Raw genomic sequence first — 16,393 nt, 5'->3', positions numbered from 1 at the left:
AATGACGAGAAAAAAGTCGAAATGTCGAGATTAAAAAAGAAAGGAAAAAGGAAGAAAAAAAGAGGAAACAATGGAAAAAAAGAAGAAAAAAAGGAAAAGAGAAAAAAAAAGAAGAAAAAAAGGTCAAACATTTTTGAAAAAGCTCCAGGAGCCACTAGGGTGGCGCTAAAGAGCTGCGGGTTGCCGACTCCTGATCCAGATAAATGATTAATCACCATGGATACAGGGATAACCCTGTTAGCTCAGCATGGAAACGGAATATTCCTAACGTTTCAGTAACCAGAATATTAGCAATATTTGAAATATTTTAGCAGTGTTTGATCCCGTGAACCGGTCCTGACCTCTGACCTCCCCCCCAGGTGCGACCCAGATGCTGCTGCTGGCCCGGCGGACCGACCTGCGCCGGATCTCCCTGGACACGCCGGACTTCACGGACATCGTGCTGCAGGTGGACGACATCCGCCACGCCATCGCCATCGACTACGACCCGGTGGACGGACACGTGTACTGGACGGACGACGACGTCAAGGCCATCCGCCGCTCGCGGCTGGACGGGTCCGAGGCCCAGTTCGTGGTCACGGCGCAGGTCAACCACCCCGACGGCATCGCCGTGGACTGGGTGGCCCGGAACCTGTACTGGACCGACACCGGCACCGACCGCATCGAGGTGACCCGGCTCAACGGAACCATGAGGAAAGTCCTGATCTCTGAGGACCTGGACGAGCCCCGGGCCATCGTCCTGGACCCGGTGGCCGGGTAAGAGCTAGGCTAACACCTGCTAGGCTAGGCTAGGCTAACACCTGCTAGGCTAGGCTAACGTAAGACCTGGACGAGCCCCGGGCCATCGTCCTGGACCCGGTGGCCGGGTAAGAGCTAGGCTAGGCTAACACCTGCTAGGCTAGGCTAACACCTGCTAGGCTAGGCCAGGCAACCTGCGGCTCTTTAGCGCCGCCCTAGTGGCTCCTGGAGCTTTTCCTAAAATGTTTGACCTTTTTCTTCTTTCTTTTTTTCCTTTTTTTCTTCTTTTTTTTTTTCTTAATATCGACATTTCGACTTTTATCGAAATTTTGACTTTTTTCATGAAATTTTGACTTTTTTCTTGACATTTTGATTCGACTTCTCAAAATTTCTACTTTTTTTCAAAATTTCTACTTTTTTCTCAAAATTTCTACTTTTTTCTCAAAATTTCTACTTTTTCTCGACTTTTTTCTCAATCTCAACTTTTTCTCGACTTTTTTTATCAAAATTTTGACTTTTTTTCTCAAAATTTTGACTTTTTTTCTCAAAATTTTTACTTTTTTCTCAAAATTTTGACTTTTTTCTCAAAATGTTGACTTTTTTTTATCAAAATTTCGACTTTTTCAACTTTTTTCTCAAAATTTTGACTTTTTTCTCAAAATTTTGACTTTTTCCTCAAAATTTTGACTTTTTTCTCAAAATTTTGACTTTTAATAATCAAAATTTCGACTTTCTCGATTTTTTTCTCAAAATTTCTACTTTTTTCCTCCAAATTTCGACTTTTTCTCGACCTTTTTCTCAAAATCTCAACTTTTTCTCGACTTTTTTCTCAAAATTTTGACTTTTTTTCTCAAAATTTTGACTTTTTCTCGACTTTTTTCTCAAAATTTTGACTTTTTTCTCAAAATGTTGACTTATTATCAAAATTTCGACTTTTTCTCGACTTTTTTCTCAAAATTTTGACTTTTTTCTCAAAATTTTGACTTTTTTCTCAAAATTTCGACTTTCTCGACTTCTCAAAATTTCTACTTTTTTCTCAAAATTTCTACTTTTTTCCTCAAAATTTCGAAAATTTTTGGCCTTTTTCTCTAAATTTAGACTTTTTTCTCTAAATTTTGACTTTTTCTCAAGATCATTGTTCTGAGTCGGTTCTGGTTCTGGTCCATTAATGGTTCTGGTTCTGTTGCAGCTACATGTACTGGACCGACTGACCGTCTTTTTTCACAAAATTTCGACTTTTTTCTCAAAATGTAGATTTTTTTTTTTTTTCCTCAAAATTTTGACTTTTTTCTCGACATTTCATATTTTTTTTTTCTGGTCCATTAATGGTTCTGGTTCTGTTGCAGCTACATGTACTGGACCGACTGGGGCGAGGTTCCGAAGATCGAGCGGGCCGACCTGGACGGGCTGGAGCGGGTCGTGATGGTCAACACGTCGCTGGGCTGGCCCAACGGACTCGCCCTCGACTACGACGAACGACAGATCTACTGGGGCGACGCCAAGACCGACAAGATCGAGGTGAGTTCTGGTTCTAGTCCGGCTGGTTCTGGTCCGGCTGGTTCTTGTCTTGTAATGAGTCCATGGCATATTTAAGTACCATTTAAATGGTACTTTTGTGTCCAACATTTGTCTAAAATATCCTAAAACAAGGTTTTTACAGAGGTTGGTGTGAAAACTGTCGTGAAGTTGGTGTGAAAACTGTCGTGAAGTTGGTGTGAAAACTGGCGTGAAGTTGGCGTGAAAACTGTTGTGAAATTGACGTGAAAACTGTTGTGAAATTGACGTGAAAACTGTTGTGAAATTGACGTGAAAACTGGTGTGAAGTTGGTGTGAAAACTAGCGTGAAGTTGGTGTGAAAACTGGCGTGAAGTTGGTGTGAAAACTAGCGTGAAGTTGGTGTGAAGTTGGTGTGAAAACTGTCGTGAAGTTGGTGTGAAAACTGGCGTGAAGTTGGTGTGAAAACTAGCGTGAAGTTGGTGTGAAAACTAGCGTGAAGTTGGTGTGAAAACTGGCGTGAAGTTGGCGTGAAAACTGTTGTGAAGTTGGTGTGAAAACTGTTGTGAAGTTGGTGTGAAAACTGTTGTGAAGTTAGTGTGAAAACTGTCGTGAAATTGACGTGAAAACTGTCGTGAAGTTGGTGCGAAAACTGGCGTGAAAACTGGCGTGAAGTTGGTGTGAAAACTGGCGTGAAGTTAGCGTGAAAACTGGCGTGAAAACTGGCGTGAAGTTGGTGTGAAAACTGTTGTGAAGTTGGTGTGAAAACTGTTGTGAAAACTGTTGTGAAAACTGTCGTGAAATTGACGTGAAAACTGTCGTGAAGTTGGTGCGAAAACTGTCGTGAAGTTGGTGTGAAAACTGTCGTGAAGTTAGCGTGAAAACTGGCGTGAAAACTGGCGTGAAGTTGGCGTGAAAACTGGCGTGAGCTTGACGTGAAAACTGGTGTGAAGTTACTGTGAAAACTGTCGTGAAGTTAGTTTGAAAACTGGCGTGAAAACTGTCGTGAAAACTCCTGGAAAACTGGCGTGAGGTTGGTGTGAAACTGGCGTGAAAACTGTCGTGAAAACTCCTGGAAAACTGGCGTGAGGTTGGTGTGAAACTGGCGTGAAAACTGTCGTGAAAACTAGCGTGAAGTTGGTGTGAAAACCAGCGTGAAAACTAGCGTGAAAACTAGCGTGAAGTTGGCGTGAAAACTAGCGTGAAAACTAGCGTGAAAACTAGCGTGAAGTTGGTGTGAAAACCAGCGTGAAAACTAGCGTGAAAACTAGCGTGAATTTGGCGTGAAAACTAGCGAGAACACTAGCGTGAAAACTAGCGTGAAATCTAGCGTGAAGTTGGCGTGAAAACTAGCGTGAAGTTGGCGTGAAAACTAGCGTGAAGTTGGCGTGAAAACCAGCGTGAAAACTAGCGTGAAGTTGGTGTGAAAACTAGCGTGAAAACTAGCGTGAAAACCAGCGTGAAGTTGGCGTGAAAACTAGCGTGAAAACTGGCGTGAAGTTGGCGTGAAAACTGGCGTGAAAACTAGCGTGAAGTTGGCGTGAAAACTAGCGTGAAGTTGGCGTGAAAACTAGCGTGAAGTTGGCGTGAAAACTAGCGTGAAAACTGGCGTGAAAACTAGCGTGAAGTTGGCGTGAAAACTAGCGTGAAAACTAGCGTGAAGTTTGCGTGAAAACTAGCGTGAAGTTGGCGTGAAAACTAGCTTGAAGTTGGCGTGAAAACTAGCGTGAAGTTGTCGTGAAAACTAGCGTGAAGTTGGCGTGAAAACTGGCGTGAAAACTAGCGTGAAGTTGGCGTGAAAACTAGCGTGAAGTTGGCGTGAAAACTAGCGTGAAGTTGGCGTGAAAACTAGCGTGAAGTTGGCGTGAAAACTAGCGTGAAGTTGGCGTGAAAACTAGCGTGAAAACTGGCGTGAAAACTAGCGCGAAAACTAGCGTGAAGTTGGTGTGAAAACTGGCGTGAAGTTGTTGTTAGCTTGGCGTGTTGCCGTGGAAACCGGAGACGTTGCCACGGCAACCCCTGCTGCGTCCCGGCCTCCTGACATGGTTCTGCTCCAGACTGAAGTGGATCAGAACCGGGTCCTGAATGACTCCACGTGTGTCGTGTTCTGGTGTTTCGGACCGAGCTCAGCGCTCCGGTCCCGGTTCTGAGGTGGGAACTGGATCCATCATCCGGGTCGGTGCCGAGGGTCCGGAGGAGGACACGCGTGTCAGGTTCTGCTGTTGGTTCTGGGGACCAACCAACCCCCCTCTGGGCCCAGTTGCTGCGGTTCTTCTCCACATCTGGTTCTGATTGCGTTGCTGCAGCTGCGGTCAGTTCTGTTTAGAATCTGAGCAGAATCTGAGCAGAATCTGAGCAGAATCTGGGCCCGTCGCCGCTGCGGTCCGACTCCCAGGTCCAACCGCCGTGTCGCCATGGAAACTTATATTTACACTGAGGATTCTGGGAGGATTCTGGGAGGATTCTGGGAGGGGGCCGACCCGCTGTCGGCCAATCAGAGCGCTCCACGCTGCTGACGCTGATTACAGGCCGATTACAGGCCTAGAGCTTCCTGATGCTGCAGATTCCTCACATTCCTGCTCTGGTCCAGGTCCTCGTCTTCAGGTGTCCCAGGTCTGATGCAGGGCCGGATCTACGGGGGGGCCTGGATGTGCACAGGCCCCCCCAGATGACAGCTTCTCCACCCAGTCAGATTCATGGAGAAATATTCATAATACTTCATGATCAGTTACTAATTAGTATTTTTCATTTTCACACATGATTGACTGATTTGACTGTTTGCAGGTAGCTGAAATCGTTGAACAACGGCTAAACAGCGTCTTTGAGCCACTTTTTCAAAAAACACGTCTACAGACTAGGGCTGAACGATATGGACAAAATTTCATATCTCGATATCGATACGATACGATATGACTTCGGTTCGGTGAAAACCAAGCATTTTTCAGAAAAATAAAAACATCAGAAATCAAAAGAGTGCAGTTTTATTGATTAGAACTCACTGCCAGTCATCAACATTAACATAAAGTCACTCAATAATAAATAATAATCCAAATATTTTACTGTAGCTCCGCTTTAACGATAAATAACCAATGCAGTTAGAGTTAGAGTTCAGTACATGTTATTGATTATTGATAGGACGCTGCAGCTGAACGGACTGTCACAACATCACTGCAGTTTCATGACGAAGTGAAGACAGATTACAGATTAAACTCATGTTTCAATCCCAGGTTTCATATTTGATTTATTTTCTGTTTCAACAATTAAATATCTAAAAATGTTAAATTTCAATCTGATCAACAAAAGAACCAGAAACAACTTTCTTAATTTATTACTGCGCATGTGCAATCCCCCCATTTGTCCAATCCTTGTTTTTCAGTATCGTTGGAAACTAATAGGAAATAGAGAAAAGAGTTTTCCACTCGCTGTTTTAATTCACAATTTCGATTTTCAAACACATCAATGAAATCGGATAACGGATACGGATAACGATCCATTTTCCGTTTTTTATTATCAAAACAAAAGATGGGGAACGGATTATTTTGGTTTATTTCTCTATTTTTATTTTTTAATATCAAAACAAAAAACGGATGGCTGCGAAATACACGTCGCAATTTTCACCAAGCACGACTTGCACAACACCTCGCTCTGGTCGACATCATCCTTTCTAAATCCAAAATACCTCCAAATAATGGAGGATGATTTATGTTTTGGCACAAAATTAGATTCTGCACCGCCACCGGCCGCATTATCCTCCGCACTCATGTCTCTTTTCTTCCGTTTGGATTTCTCCGCTCTTCTCCGCTCTCCCGTGTGTGGCTGTGTGTGTCTACGTCTACGTCTCCCTCCCTCCCTCCTATGTTTGTCATTGGTTGGCTTCAGCTGTCGATCAACAGCAAGCATGAAATAAGCTTTGTGGTTGGCTGGCCGTAGTGGTGCGTTCAAGAGCAATCTTAAAAGTAATGTTTATGGAGACTGCTCGAGCTGTACAAGCAGGGCGAGCGGAAATATATCGTTTATATCGTTGCTTTTCCGTTATTAATGTCTTGAATGTTCATATCTCGATACAGATACGATAACGGTATATCGTTCAGCCCTACTACAGACACAGATGGCTAACTGGGACGTGGCTGCTTCTCGCAAGCTGCTTTCAAAGTTTTGCACATCTGTTGTGACCACGACTTTGGGGAAAGCGTCAGCTATGAAGAGTGACGCTGATCTAACGGCCCTGTGGAACAGTGTTCTGGACAGGCAGATATCGGAGTTAAACCATGTTCAATTTGTCTGACATTTCCATATCTGTTCCATACGACCCAACCCCACTTGCCAATCACCAACTTTATGAACGAACCTCATAAGCGAGTAACTGGTTGCGACTAGGGCTGTTCGATTTTGCCCAAAAATAAAATCTCGATTTTTTTTTTTTTTTTTCTCTCAAAATCCGATTTTCGATTACGATTATTTTGTGAATTGACAAAAGGCAAAGAAATTATTTCAAATATGCTGTTTTTTTATTGAACATTTGCCCCATTGGGCTTTAAGTGCAAACTTTGCTCTTATTAAACCAAAAATGAATGAATAAAGTGCAAAACTCTGTAAAATAAGTTGAAAAAAAGTTTTAAAAAATATAATAAAATATAAAGTTTTAACTCTGAAAAAAAAAATCAGCAAATCAGCACTTGCAAACATACAGTAAGTTATATTTCCAATGAAAAAAAACAAGACATTTTCTAATTAAACTAAACTGGGTCTTTGCATGCTAAATAATAATGAACCCATGAAGGAGGTAGAGGTGTGTAATGTCACTCATTAGTTTTCTGCAGGAACACGAGCCGGTCTACCCGGTGGCATGTTAGTATATCACCATGGTTACCACGGCCCCTCCTACACTAAAGAGCCTCTCCCATGGGGCACTTGTCGCAGGTATTGAGAGGTATTTCTATCAATCATTAATATGGTATCAATTAGGGCTGGGCGATATGGACCAAAAGTCATATCTCGATATTTTCTAGCTGAATGTTGATACTCGATATATATCTCGATATTTTTTCTGTGCCTTAATTGGGGTTTCCCCCAAAGCATTATAGCATAGCATCTCTGTTAGCATCTCTGTTAGCATCTGTGTTAGCATCTCTGTTAGCTTAATTTTTTCTGAGGCAAACCCTTAAAAAACAGTCAGTTTTAATACAAAGCCTCGTTCCAAATGTCACACAGGTTCCTTTATTAACAGAGGTCTGCACAATATCAACATGTATAAAACAGATGAAATAAAAATAAACTGCCTGCATATATAGAATAAAAATGCTTCTTGAATAAAATAAAACAAATATCCCTTTCCTGCATAACAATTCAATTAAAATACACTGTAATTAATACAATGTAGACAGTAACAGGCAGACTTTTCCACTGAGGTTGACAGTTGTGCAAATAACAAAACATTTGTGCAAATCTCAAATAAAACATTCAAGTCAATTTGTCACAAAATAAGCTATATCAAAATCATAAAAAAAAAAGATTCTAAAATTTTTTTTTTTTTTTTTTAGAAATCGATATAAACGATATTGTCTCGTACCATATCGCGTTTGAAAATATATCGATATATATTAAAATCTCGATATATCGCCCAGCCCTAGTATCAATCATTAATATGTGTGCAGACAAGGTAAAAAAAAAAATAAAAATTAAAAGTGAAAAATCGATTTTACGATTTTCACGTTTTAACATCGTTCTAATTACATAATCGCGATTACGATTTAAAATCGATTAATCGAACAGCCCTAGTTGCGACAGTCAGGTGTCTAATGTGCTGAATTTGTGTCCGGAGCGAGGTGTGAAGATTTATTCATGATGTTGGTGAACAGAGACAAAGACATACGTTCTCTCCCTCTTTTTTCCTTATCACGTCTTAACAGTGTATTTTAAGAGAACAGAGGTGTAAGTGTGGAGTCTACAGGAGGACTGCTGTTTATCCTTTCATACCTGGAGATATTTATCTGGAAATGGTTTTAAACGTAGACTAAAAACTCATCTCTTTGGTCTGGCTTTCATGTAGCATCACATTTTATAGTTTTATTCAGTTTGTTTTATTTATTTATCTATTTCTTGTAATGTTTTTATTATTATTATATTTTATTGTTGTGGACTGATTATTTTTAGCCTTAATTCTTGAACTTTTGTCATTATTTCATTTTAAATAACAATATTGTATGTCAGTGTGCATTGGTCTCCCAGTTTTTATTTTTGTTTTTATTACGCTTATTTTTCAGTCAAAATGTCAAAGCACTTCATGTACCTGGATGAAAGAAAGAAATGAGCCTAGAAAGAAAGAAAGAAATGAGCCTAGAAAGAAAGAAAGAAATGAGCCAAGAAAGAAAGAAAGAAAGAAAGAAAGAAAGAAAGAAAGAAAGAAAGAAATGAGCCAAGAAAGAAAGAAAGAAAGAAAGAAATGAGCCAGAAAGAAAGAAAGAAAGAAAGAAATGAGCCAAGAAAGAAAGAAAGAAATGAGCCAGAAAGAAAGAAAGAAAGAAAGAAATGAGCCAAGAAAGAAAGAAAGAAAGAAAGAAATGAGCCAAGAAAGAAAGAAAGAAATGAGCCAAGAAAGAAAGAAAGAAAGAAAGAAATGAGCCAGAAAGAAAGAAAGAAAGAAAGAAATGAGCCAAGAAAGAAAGAAAGAAATGAGCCAGAAAGAAAGAAAGAAAGAAAGAAATGAGCCAAGAAAGAAAGAAAGAAAGAAAGAAATGAGCCAAGAAAGAAAGAAAGAAATGAGCCAAGAAAGAAAGAAAGAAAGAAAGAAATGAGCCAAGAAAGAAAGAAAGAAATGAGCCAGAAAGAAAGAAAGAAAGAAAGAAATGAGCCAAGAAAGAAAGAAAGAAAGAAAGAAAGAAAGAAAGAAAGAAAGAAAGAAAGAAATGAGCCAAGAAAGAAAGAAAGAAAGAAAGAAAGAAAGAAATGAGCCAAGAAGGAAAGAAAGAAAGAAAGAAAGAAAGAAATGAGCCAAGAAGGAAAGAAAGAAAGAAAGAAAGAAATGAGCCAAGAAAGAATGAAAGAAAGAGAGAAAGAAAGAAAGAGAGAAAGATTCCCTTTGATGATGTTTTTGTATTGGTATTTTTTTTATCATTATCCGGATAAATGCCAGAAATTATTTTATTATATATATATATTATATTATTTTATTTCATTTTTTTATAGGTATTTGTTTTATTTATTTATCTATTTCTTGTAATGTTTTTATTATTATTATATTTTATTGTTGTGGACTGATTATTTTTTTAGCCTTAATTCTTGAACTTTTATCATTATTTCATTTTAAATAACAATATTGTATGTCAGTGTGCATTGGTCTCCCAGTTTTTATTTTTGTTTTTATTACGCTTATTTTTCAGTCAAAATGTCAAAGCACTTCATGTACCTGGATGAAAGGTGCTATACAAATTTTGATTTATTTGACTTTTTTTTTTTCATTAACTTCGAGAAAAAAGTCGAAATGTGGAGAATAATAAAGTAAAATTGTGTGAATACAGTTGAAACGTTGATAAAAAAGGTGATTTTTTTTCTCTAACTTGTCTGAATCCCTCCCTGTCCCTGCAGGTGATGGACATGGACGGGTCGGGCCGGAGGGTTCTGGTGGAGGATAAACTCCCCCACATCTTCGGCTTCACTCTGCTGGGAGATTTCATCTACTGGACGGACTGGCAGCGCCGCAGCATCGAACGGGTCCACAAACGCAGCGCCGAGCGCCAGATCATCATCGACCAGCTGCCCGACCTGATGGGGCTGAAGGCTGCCCGGCTGCACCGGGTGGAAGGTAAGAACCAGAACCAGCTGGAACCAGTAGTCCTAGATCAGGGATCATCAACCCGCGGCTCTTTAGCGCCGCCCTAGTGGCTCCTGGAGCTTTTTCAGAAATGTTTGACCTTTTTTTTCCTTTATTTCTTCTTTTTTATTTTTTATTTTTCTCTTTTTTTCCTTTTTCTTCTTTTTTCTCTTTTTTTTCCTTTTTAATCTCAACATTTTGACTTTTTTCTTGAAATTTTGACTTTTTTCTTGACATTTCGTCTTTTTTCTCGAAATTTCGACTTTTTTCTCAATTTCGACTTTTTTCTCGAAATTTCGACTTTTTTCTCAATTTTGACTTTTTTCTCGACATTTTGACTTTTTTCTCAACATTTCAACTTTTTTCTCAACATTTCAACTTTTTTCTCGACATTTTGACTTTTTTCTCGACATTTTGACTTTTTTCTCAAAATTTTGACTTTTTTCTCGACATTTTGACTTTTTTCTCAACATTTCGACTTTTTTCTCAAGATCTTGACTTTTTTCTCAACATTTTGACTTTTTTCTCGAAATTGTACTTCAACATTAATCTTGCCATTTCGACTTTTTCCTCGACATTTTGACTTTTTTCTTAATATTTCGACTTTTTTCTCAAGATCTTGACTTTTTTCTCAACATTTTGACTTTTTTCTCGAAATTGTACTTCAACATTAATCTTGCCATTTCGACTTTTTTCTCGACATTTTGACTTTTTTCTCGAAATTTTGACTTTTTTCTCGAAATTTTGACTTTTTTCTCGAAATTGTGACTTTTTTCTCGACATTTCGACTTTTTTCTCGAAATTTCGACTTTTTTCTCGACATTTCGACTTTTTTCTCGACATTTCGACTTTTTTCTCGAAATTTCGACTTTTTTCTCGACATTTTGACTTTTTTCTCGAAATTTCAACTTTTTTCTCGTCATTTCGACTTTTTTTCTCGACATTTCGACTTTTTTCTCAACATTTTGACTTTTTTCTCAACATTTCGACTTTTCTCAACATTTCAACTTTTTTCTCAACACTTCGACTTTTTTCTCAACATTTTGACTTTCAAGGTCATTTTTTGCAAAAAAAAGATGAACAGAACCTCAGAACTAAGTCACAAAGAAAGAATAGCATTTTATTAAAATAACACGCATGAATTTTCTGCAAACCGGCCACTAGGGGGCGTCTCTATTTGTTTGCGGTGGTTTTTGAAAACCTTATGTCCATATTGTACCTAACACCACGCCAAATATCAAAAACCTGTCACCAAGTGTACGATTTTCCTGAATTCTCACTGGTCCCCCCTGACCCCTGGTTCTGGTTCTGACCCCTGACCCCTGACCTCTGGTTCCTCAGGCACCAACCCGTGTGCGGAGGACAACGGCGGCTGCTCCCACCTGTGTCTGTTCAAGCCCAGCGGGCTGCAGTGCGGCTGCCCCATCGGGCTGGAGCTGATCGCTGACATGAGGACCTGCATCGTCCCCGAGGCCTTCCTGCTGTTCTCCCGCCACACCGACATCCGCCGCATCTCCCTGGAGACCAACAACAACAACGTGGCCATCCCGCTGACCGGCATCAAGGAGGCCTCGGCGCTCGACTTCGACGTGACCGACAACCGGATCTACTGGACCGACATCACGCTCAAGGTGAGGGTGCGAACCGTGCATGTGGGGCCTCGCGCTATGGGCCGTTTTTTTTTTGTTGTTTTTTTTTTCAATTTTTTTTTTTAATTTCTTTTTTTTTTTTCCTTTTTTCTCTTATAAATATCAACAGTCACGTTCCATTACAGACCTAAATGTGTACTAGTCTGTGCATATCAATAAATATATGTGTCTGTTGTTCAATACAACTGATCAGACCAAGCGCAGACACAAGCTGCTCTGATCCAGACGGTGGAGTTGGAACAAACTGTCACACAATGTCGAGAGAACGAGACAGATTCAGGAAATTTCCATCAGGGGATGAAAAAAGAAAAAAACTAAAGAAAATGGAAGAGTTTAATGCCACACTGAAAGGCTCGTTTGATACATTTGTTACAAAAATCACCGATCCGACCGGGTCTCAAGCAGCCGTGGGGCCCCGCGTCGAGGCAAGAGATGATGATGAGGCAGGGGAAGGTATCCAGTATTTTGATCATTGGAGAGTTAAAATTGCCCATATAGACACCCGATCCGACCCAAAACACCCAAAAATTTTGGCCCCCCCCCCGGCCATTTCGCACAGGGCCTCCCAAATCTCCCAAGCGGCTCTGCCTGGAATACATGGGGGTGTAACGGTACAGAGAATTCAAGGTTAGGTACCAGCTTGGTACAATAGGCAAAAAAGAAAGGTAGAAAATAATATTTTGGTTCTTTAATTTAGAAAAACATCCAACAATAGCAGTTTTAGTGAAGCAGTTGAGTTCTACTGCAGTGGAAACAGAAAACTGAACATAAAGTACTTTAACATTTCAACAAAGTTCACTGTTATTTTGGTTTGTTTTGTTTTTCCTGGTTCGGGTTCAGTTTATTTTACACATTAGAGAGAAGAAAAACATGAACATTTCCATTGTTCTGTCTGGAATTTAGAGGATTTGAGTCAGAAACAAGTTTATTGCACAGTAGTTTAACACACACAAGGAATGTGTTGTGGTGATTGGTGCAGTACAAAAGAACAAATAATATTTAGAGAAAAAATGTACAAGTTCTAAAGTGCCGGAGTAATGAGTCCGTACAGAGGTGACCTGTTTTTTTTTTTTTATTACTTTATTTCACAAGAACAAAGACACCAAACAAAGTACATCCAATCTACTGACCAGCTAGCGCCCCCTACTGACCAGATTTTGAGAAGAAAGTCGAGAAAAAAATCAAAATTTTGAGAAAAAAGTCGAGAAAAAAGTCAAAATTTTGAGAAAAAAGTCAAAATTTTGAGAAAAAAGTCAAAATTTTGAGAAAAAAGTCAAAATTTTGAGAAAAAAGTCGAAATTTTGAGAAAAAAGTCGAAATTTTGAGAAAAAAGTCGAAATTTTGAGAAAAAAGTTGAAATTTTGAGAAAAAAGTCGAGAAAAAAGTTGAAATTTTGAGAAAAAAGTCGAAATTTTGAGAAAAAAGTCCAGCTAGCGCCCTCTACCGACCAGCTAGCACCTCTACCGACCAGCTAGCGCCTCTACCAACCAGCTAGCGCCCTCTACTGACCGGCCACTGGTTAGCGGGCGGGACGGGGGTGGATTTAGGGTTAGCGGTCGGTAGGGATGGGCGGTATGGACTAAAAAATGTATCACAATTATTTCTGGCATTTCACGATAAAAATTACGATTTAAAAAAAAAAAAAAAAAAAAAAAAAAAAAAAAAAATATTACCAATTCAACTCCACCTTTGTAACTATAAATCTATCACCACATTCAGTCTTTGGAGCCAAATCACTGCTCTAAAAGATACTAAATACTACTAAACTACACCAATTAAATTGAATTAATAAAAACCAATTAAATTAGTTACACCTGAACTGCAAAACTAGAATGACTCAAATGAAACAAGTTTGAAATGTAAGAACAGATTCAACATTTATTCAAACTGTATTAAACAGTGGGATAACAGAACAAACAGCTAAAGTACCATTGACCTTCAAGTTTTCTTAGCTTATAAAATCACAAAGTAGAAAAAAATACAACCTGATAAATAAAAAACGGGACAAATAAATAAAAGTTCTTCTAATATAAATAAAATGTGCAAATTAACCTGTGGTTGGAACATGCCACAAATTAGATACTATTGCAATTCTTTTTTGTAATAGTCAAACGTTATATCAAAATGTAACAACCATTTCCTTCTGTTTTTGCAGACTCTGCACGTAATAGATGTTTGCTCCTCGTCTCTCTTTTTAACGAGCTCCTCGTTCTCAGATCCGCCATGTTTGTTACACAAAAACATCATCATTGGGAATTTATCGTTTTTACCTCAAGATGATAAATTCTTACCGTGGGGAATTGTTTTGACGGTTTATCGTGAACGGTAAAATATCACCCATTCCTAGCGGGCGTGGTAGAGGCAGTTAGGCCTGTGTTGGAAAAATCGATTCTCCGATTTTAAATCGATTCTCATATTAATTCCTAAAAATCGATTCATATGTCTAAAGATCAATTAAAAAAAAAAAAAAAAAAAAAATTATGATTTTTTTTTTTTTTTTTCTTTTCATCATTACATTACAACTTATGGTATTTTTTTGTTTATGACCAAAAAAGGAATGTTTTGTTGGACACAAAATAACTGGTGGCATGTTTTTGCATGTTTTTGCCTTTTAAATATGTTTAAAGGTATGAAAACATTAAAGTTTTCAGTTATAATTGCATAAATTGTCTATATTTCTTTGCTTTATTATACTGTCTTGGGGTTACATTTGCATAAATGTTAAAAACCAAATTCTCATAAATGGGGAAAAACTAAAACTGATTTCATCGTCTCTGTTTCCTCCTGGATGTGTTTGGTAATTCTACACGATGTTTCTGTTTCAGTTCTATCAGCATTCTGGGAGCTGATTGGTCCTTACAGCATCATTAGCTGCAATACTTGCTGTTGAATCTCAATATAATACTAGTATTAATATGTTGCAGAACTACAGTCATATCATTCATGCAACAGCTGAAAAAACAGTTTTAATAACACAAACCCAAATCAATAACGAATCGGATCGTGATAATCGATGCTGATTCTTAAGAATCGGAATAGAAAGAAAGAAAGAAAGAAAGAAAGAAAGAAAGAAAGAAAGAAAGAAAGAAATGAGCCAAGAAAGAAAGAAAGAAAGAAATGAGCCAAGAAAGAAAGAAAGAAAGAAATGAGCCAAGAAAGAAAGAAAGAAAGAAAGAAAGAAATGAGCCAAGAAAGAAAGAAAGAAATGAGTCTAAAAAGAAAGAAAGAAAGAAAGAAATGAGCCAAGAAAGAAAGAAAGAAAGAAAGAAAGAAATGAGCCAAGAAAGAAAGAAAGAAAGAAAGAAAGAAAGAAAGAAAGAAAGAAAGAAAGAAAGAAAGAAAGAAAGAAAGAAATGAGCCAAGAAAGAAAGAAAGAAATGAGCCAAGAAAGAAAGAAAGAAAGAAAGAAAGAAAGAAAGAATTGAGCCAAGAAAGAAAGAAAGAAAGAAAGAAAGAAATGAGCCAAGAAAGAAAGAAAGAAATGAGCCAAGAAAGAAAGAAAGAAAGAAAGAAAGAAATGAGCCAAGAAAGAAAGAAAGAAAGAAAGAAATGAGCCAAGAAAGAAAGAAAGAAAGAAAGAAAGGAGCCAAGAAAGAAAGAAAGAAAGAAAGGAGCCAAGAAAGAAAGAAAGAAAGAAAGAAAGAAAGAAATGAGCCAAGAAAGAAAGAAAGAAAGAAAGAAATGAGCCAAGAAAGAAAGAAAGAAAGAAAGAAAGGAGCCAAGAAAGAAAGAAAGAAAGAAAGGAGCCAAGAAAGAAAGAAAGAAAGAAAGAAAGAAATGAGCCAAGAAAGAAAGAAAGAAAGAAAGAAAGAAATGAGCCAAGAAAGAAAGAAAGAAAGGAGCCAAGAAAGAAAGAAAGAAAGAAAGAAAGAAAGAAAGGAGCCAAGAAAGAAAGAAAGAAAGAAAGAAAGAAAGAAATGAGCCAAGAAAGAAAGAAAGAAAGAAAGAAAGAAAGAAATGAGCCAAGAAAGAAAGAAAGAAAGAAAGAAATGAGCCAAGAAAGAAAGAAAGAAAGAAAGAAAGGAGCCAAGAAAGAAAGAAAGAAAGAAAGAAAGAAAGGAGCCAAGAAAGAAAGAAAGAAAGAAAGAAAGAAATGAGCCAAGAAAGAAAGAAAGAAAGAAAGAAAGAAAGAATGAGCCAAGAAAGAAAGAAAGAAAGAAAGAAAGAAAGAAATGAGCCAAGAAAGAAAGAAAGAAAGAAAGAAAGAAATGAGCCAAGAAAGAAAGAAAGAAATGAGTCTAAAAAGAAAGAAAGAAAGAAAGAAATGAGCCAAGAAAGAAAGAAAGAAAGAAAGAAATGAGCCAAGAAGAAAGAAAGAAAGAAAGAAAGAAAGAAAGAAAGAAAGAAAGAAAGAAAGAAAGAAAGAAAGAAAGAAAGAAGAAAGAAAGAAAGAAAGAAAGAAAGAAAGAAAGAAATGAGCCAAGAAAGAAAGAAAGAAATGAGCCAAGAAAGAAAGAAAGAAAGAAAGAAAGAAAGAAAGAATTGAGCCAAGAAAGAAAGAAAGAAAGAAATGAGCCAAGAAAGAAAGAAAGAAATGAGCCAAGAAAGAAAGAAAGAAATGAGCCAAGAAAGAAAGAAAGAAAGAAAGAAATGAGCCAAGAAAGAAAGAAAGAAAGAAAGAAAGGAGCCAAGAAAGAAAGAAAGAAAGAAAGGAGCCAGAGAAAGAAAGAAAGAAAGAAAGAAAGAAAGAAAGAAAGAAAGA

The 16,393-nt window shown here is 38.0% G+C and overlaps 1 protein-coding gene across 2 annotated transcripts in view; it reads left to right on the top strand.

Moving 5' to 3' along the window:
- lrp6 (low density lipoprotein receptor-related protein 6) overlaps window positions 1-16,393 on the top strand; it is a 64,576-nt gene that overhangs the window by 12,201 nt on the left and 35,982 nt on the right. Inside the window, exons 4-7 of one of the 2 annotated variants that reach the window (XM_061715035.1) lie at window positions 360-756; window positions 2,085-2,256; window positions 9,817-10,033; window positions 11,384-11,673. In XM_061715035.1, the coding sequence (XP_061571019.1) occupies window positions 360-756; window positions 2,085-2,256; window positions 9,817-10,033; window positions 11,384-11,673 (1,076 nt within the window). Of the gene's footprint in view, window positions 1-359; window positions 757-828; window positions 867-2,084; window positions 2,257-9,816; window positions 10,034-11,383; window positions 11,674-16,393 lie in introns of those variants that run through there. The other variant, XM_061715036.1, reaches the window with a different exon arrangement.

Source organism: Cololabis saira, chromosome 23 (genome assembly GCF_033807715.1).
Source record: "Cololabis saira isolate AMF1-May2022 chromosome 23, fColSai1.1, whole genome shotgun sequence".
Lineage (NCBI taxonomy): Eukaryota > Metazoa > Chordata > Actinopteri > Beloniformes > Belonidae > Cololabis > Cololabis saira.
Note: the sequence above shows the minus strand (reverse complement) of the source record. Positions and strands in the feature narration are given on the sequence as shown.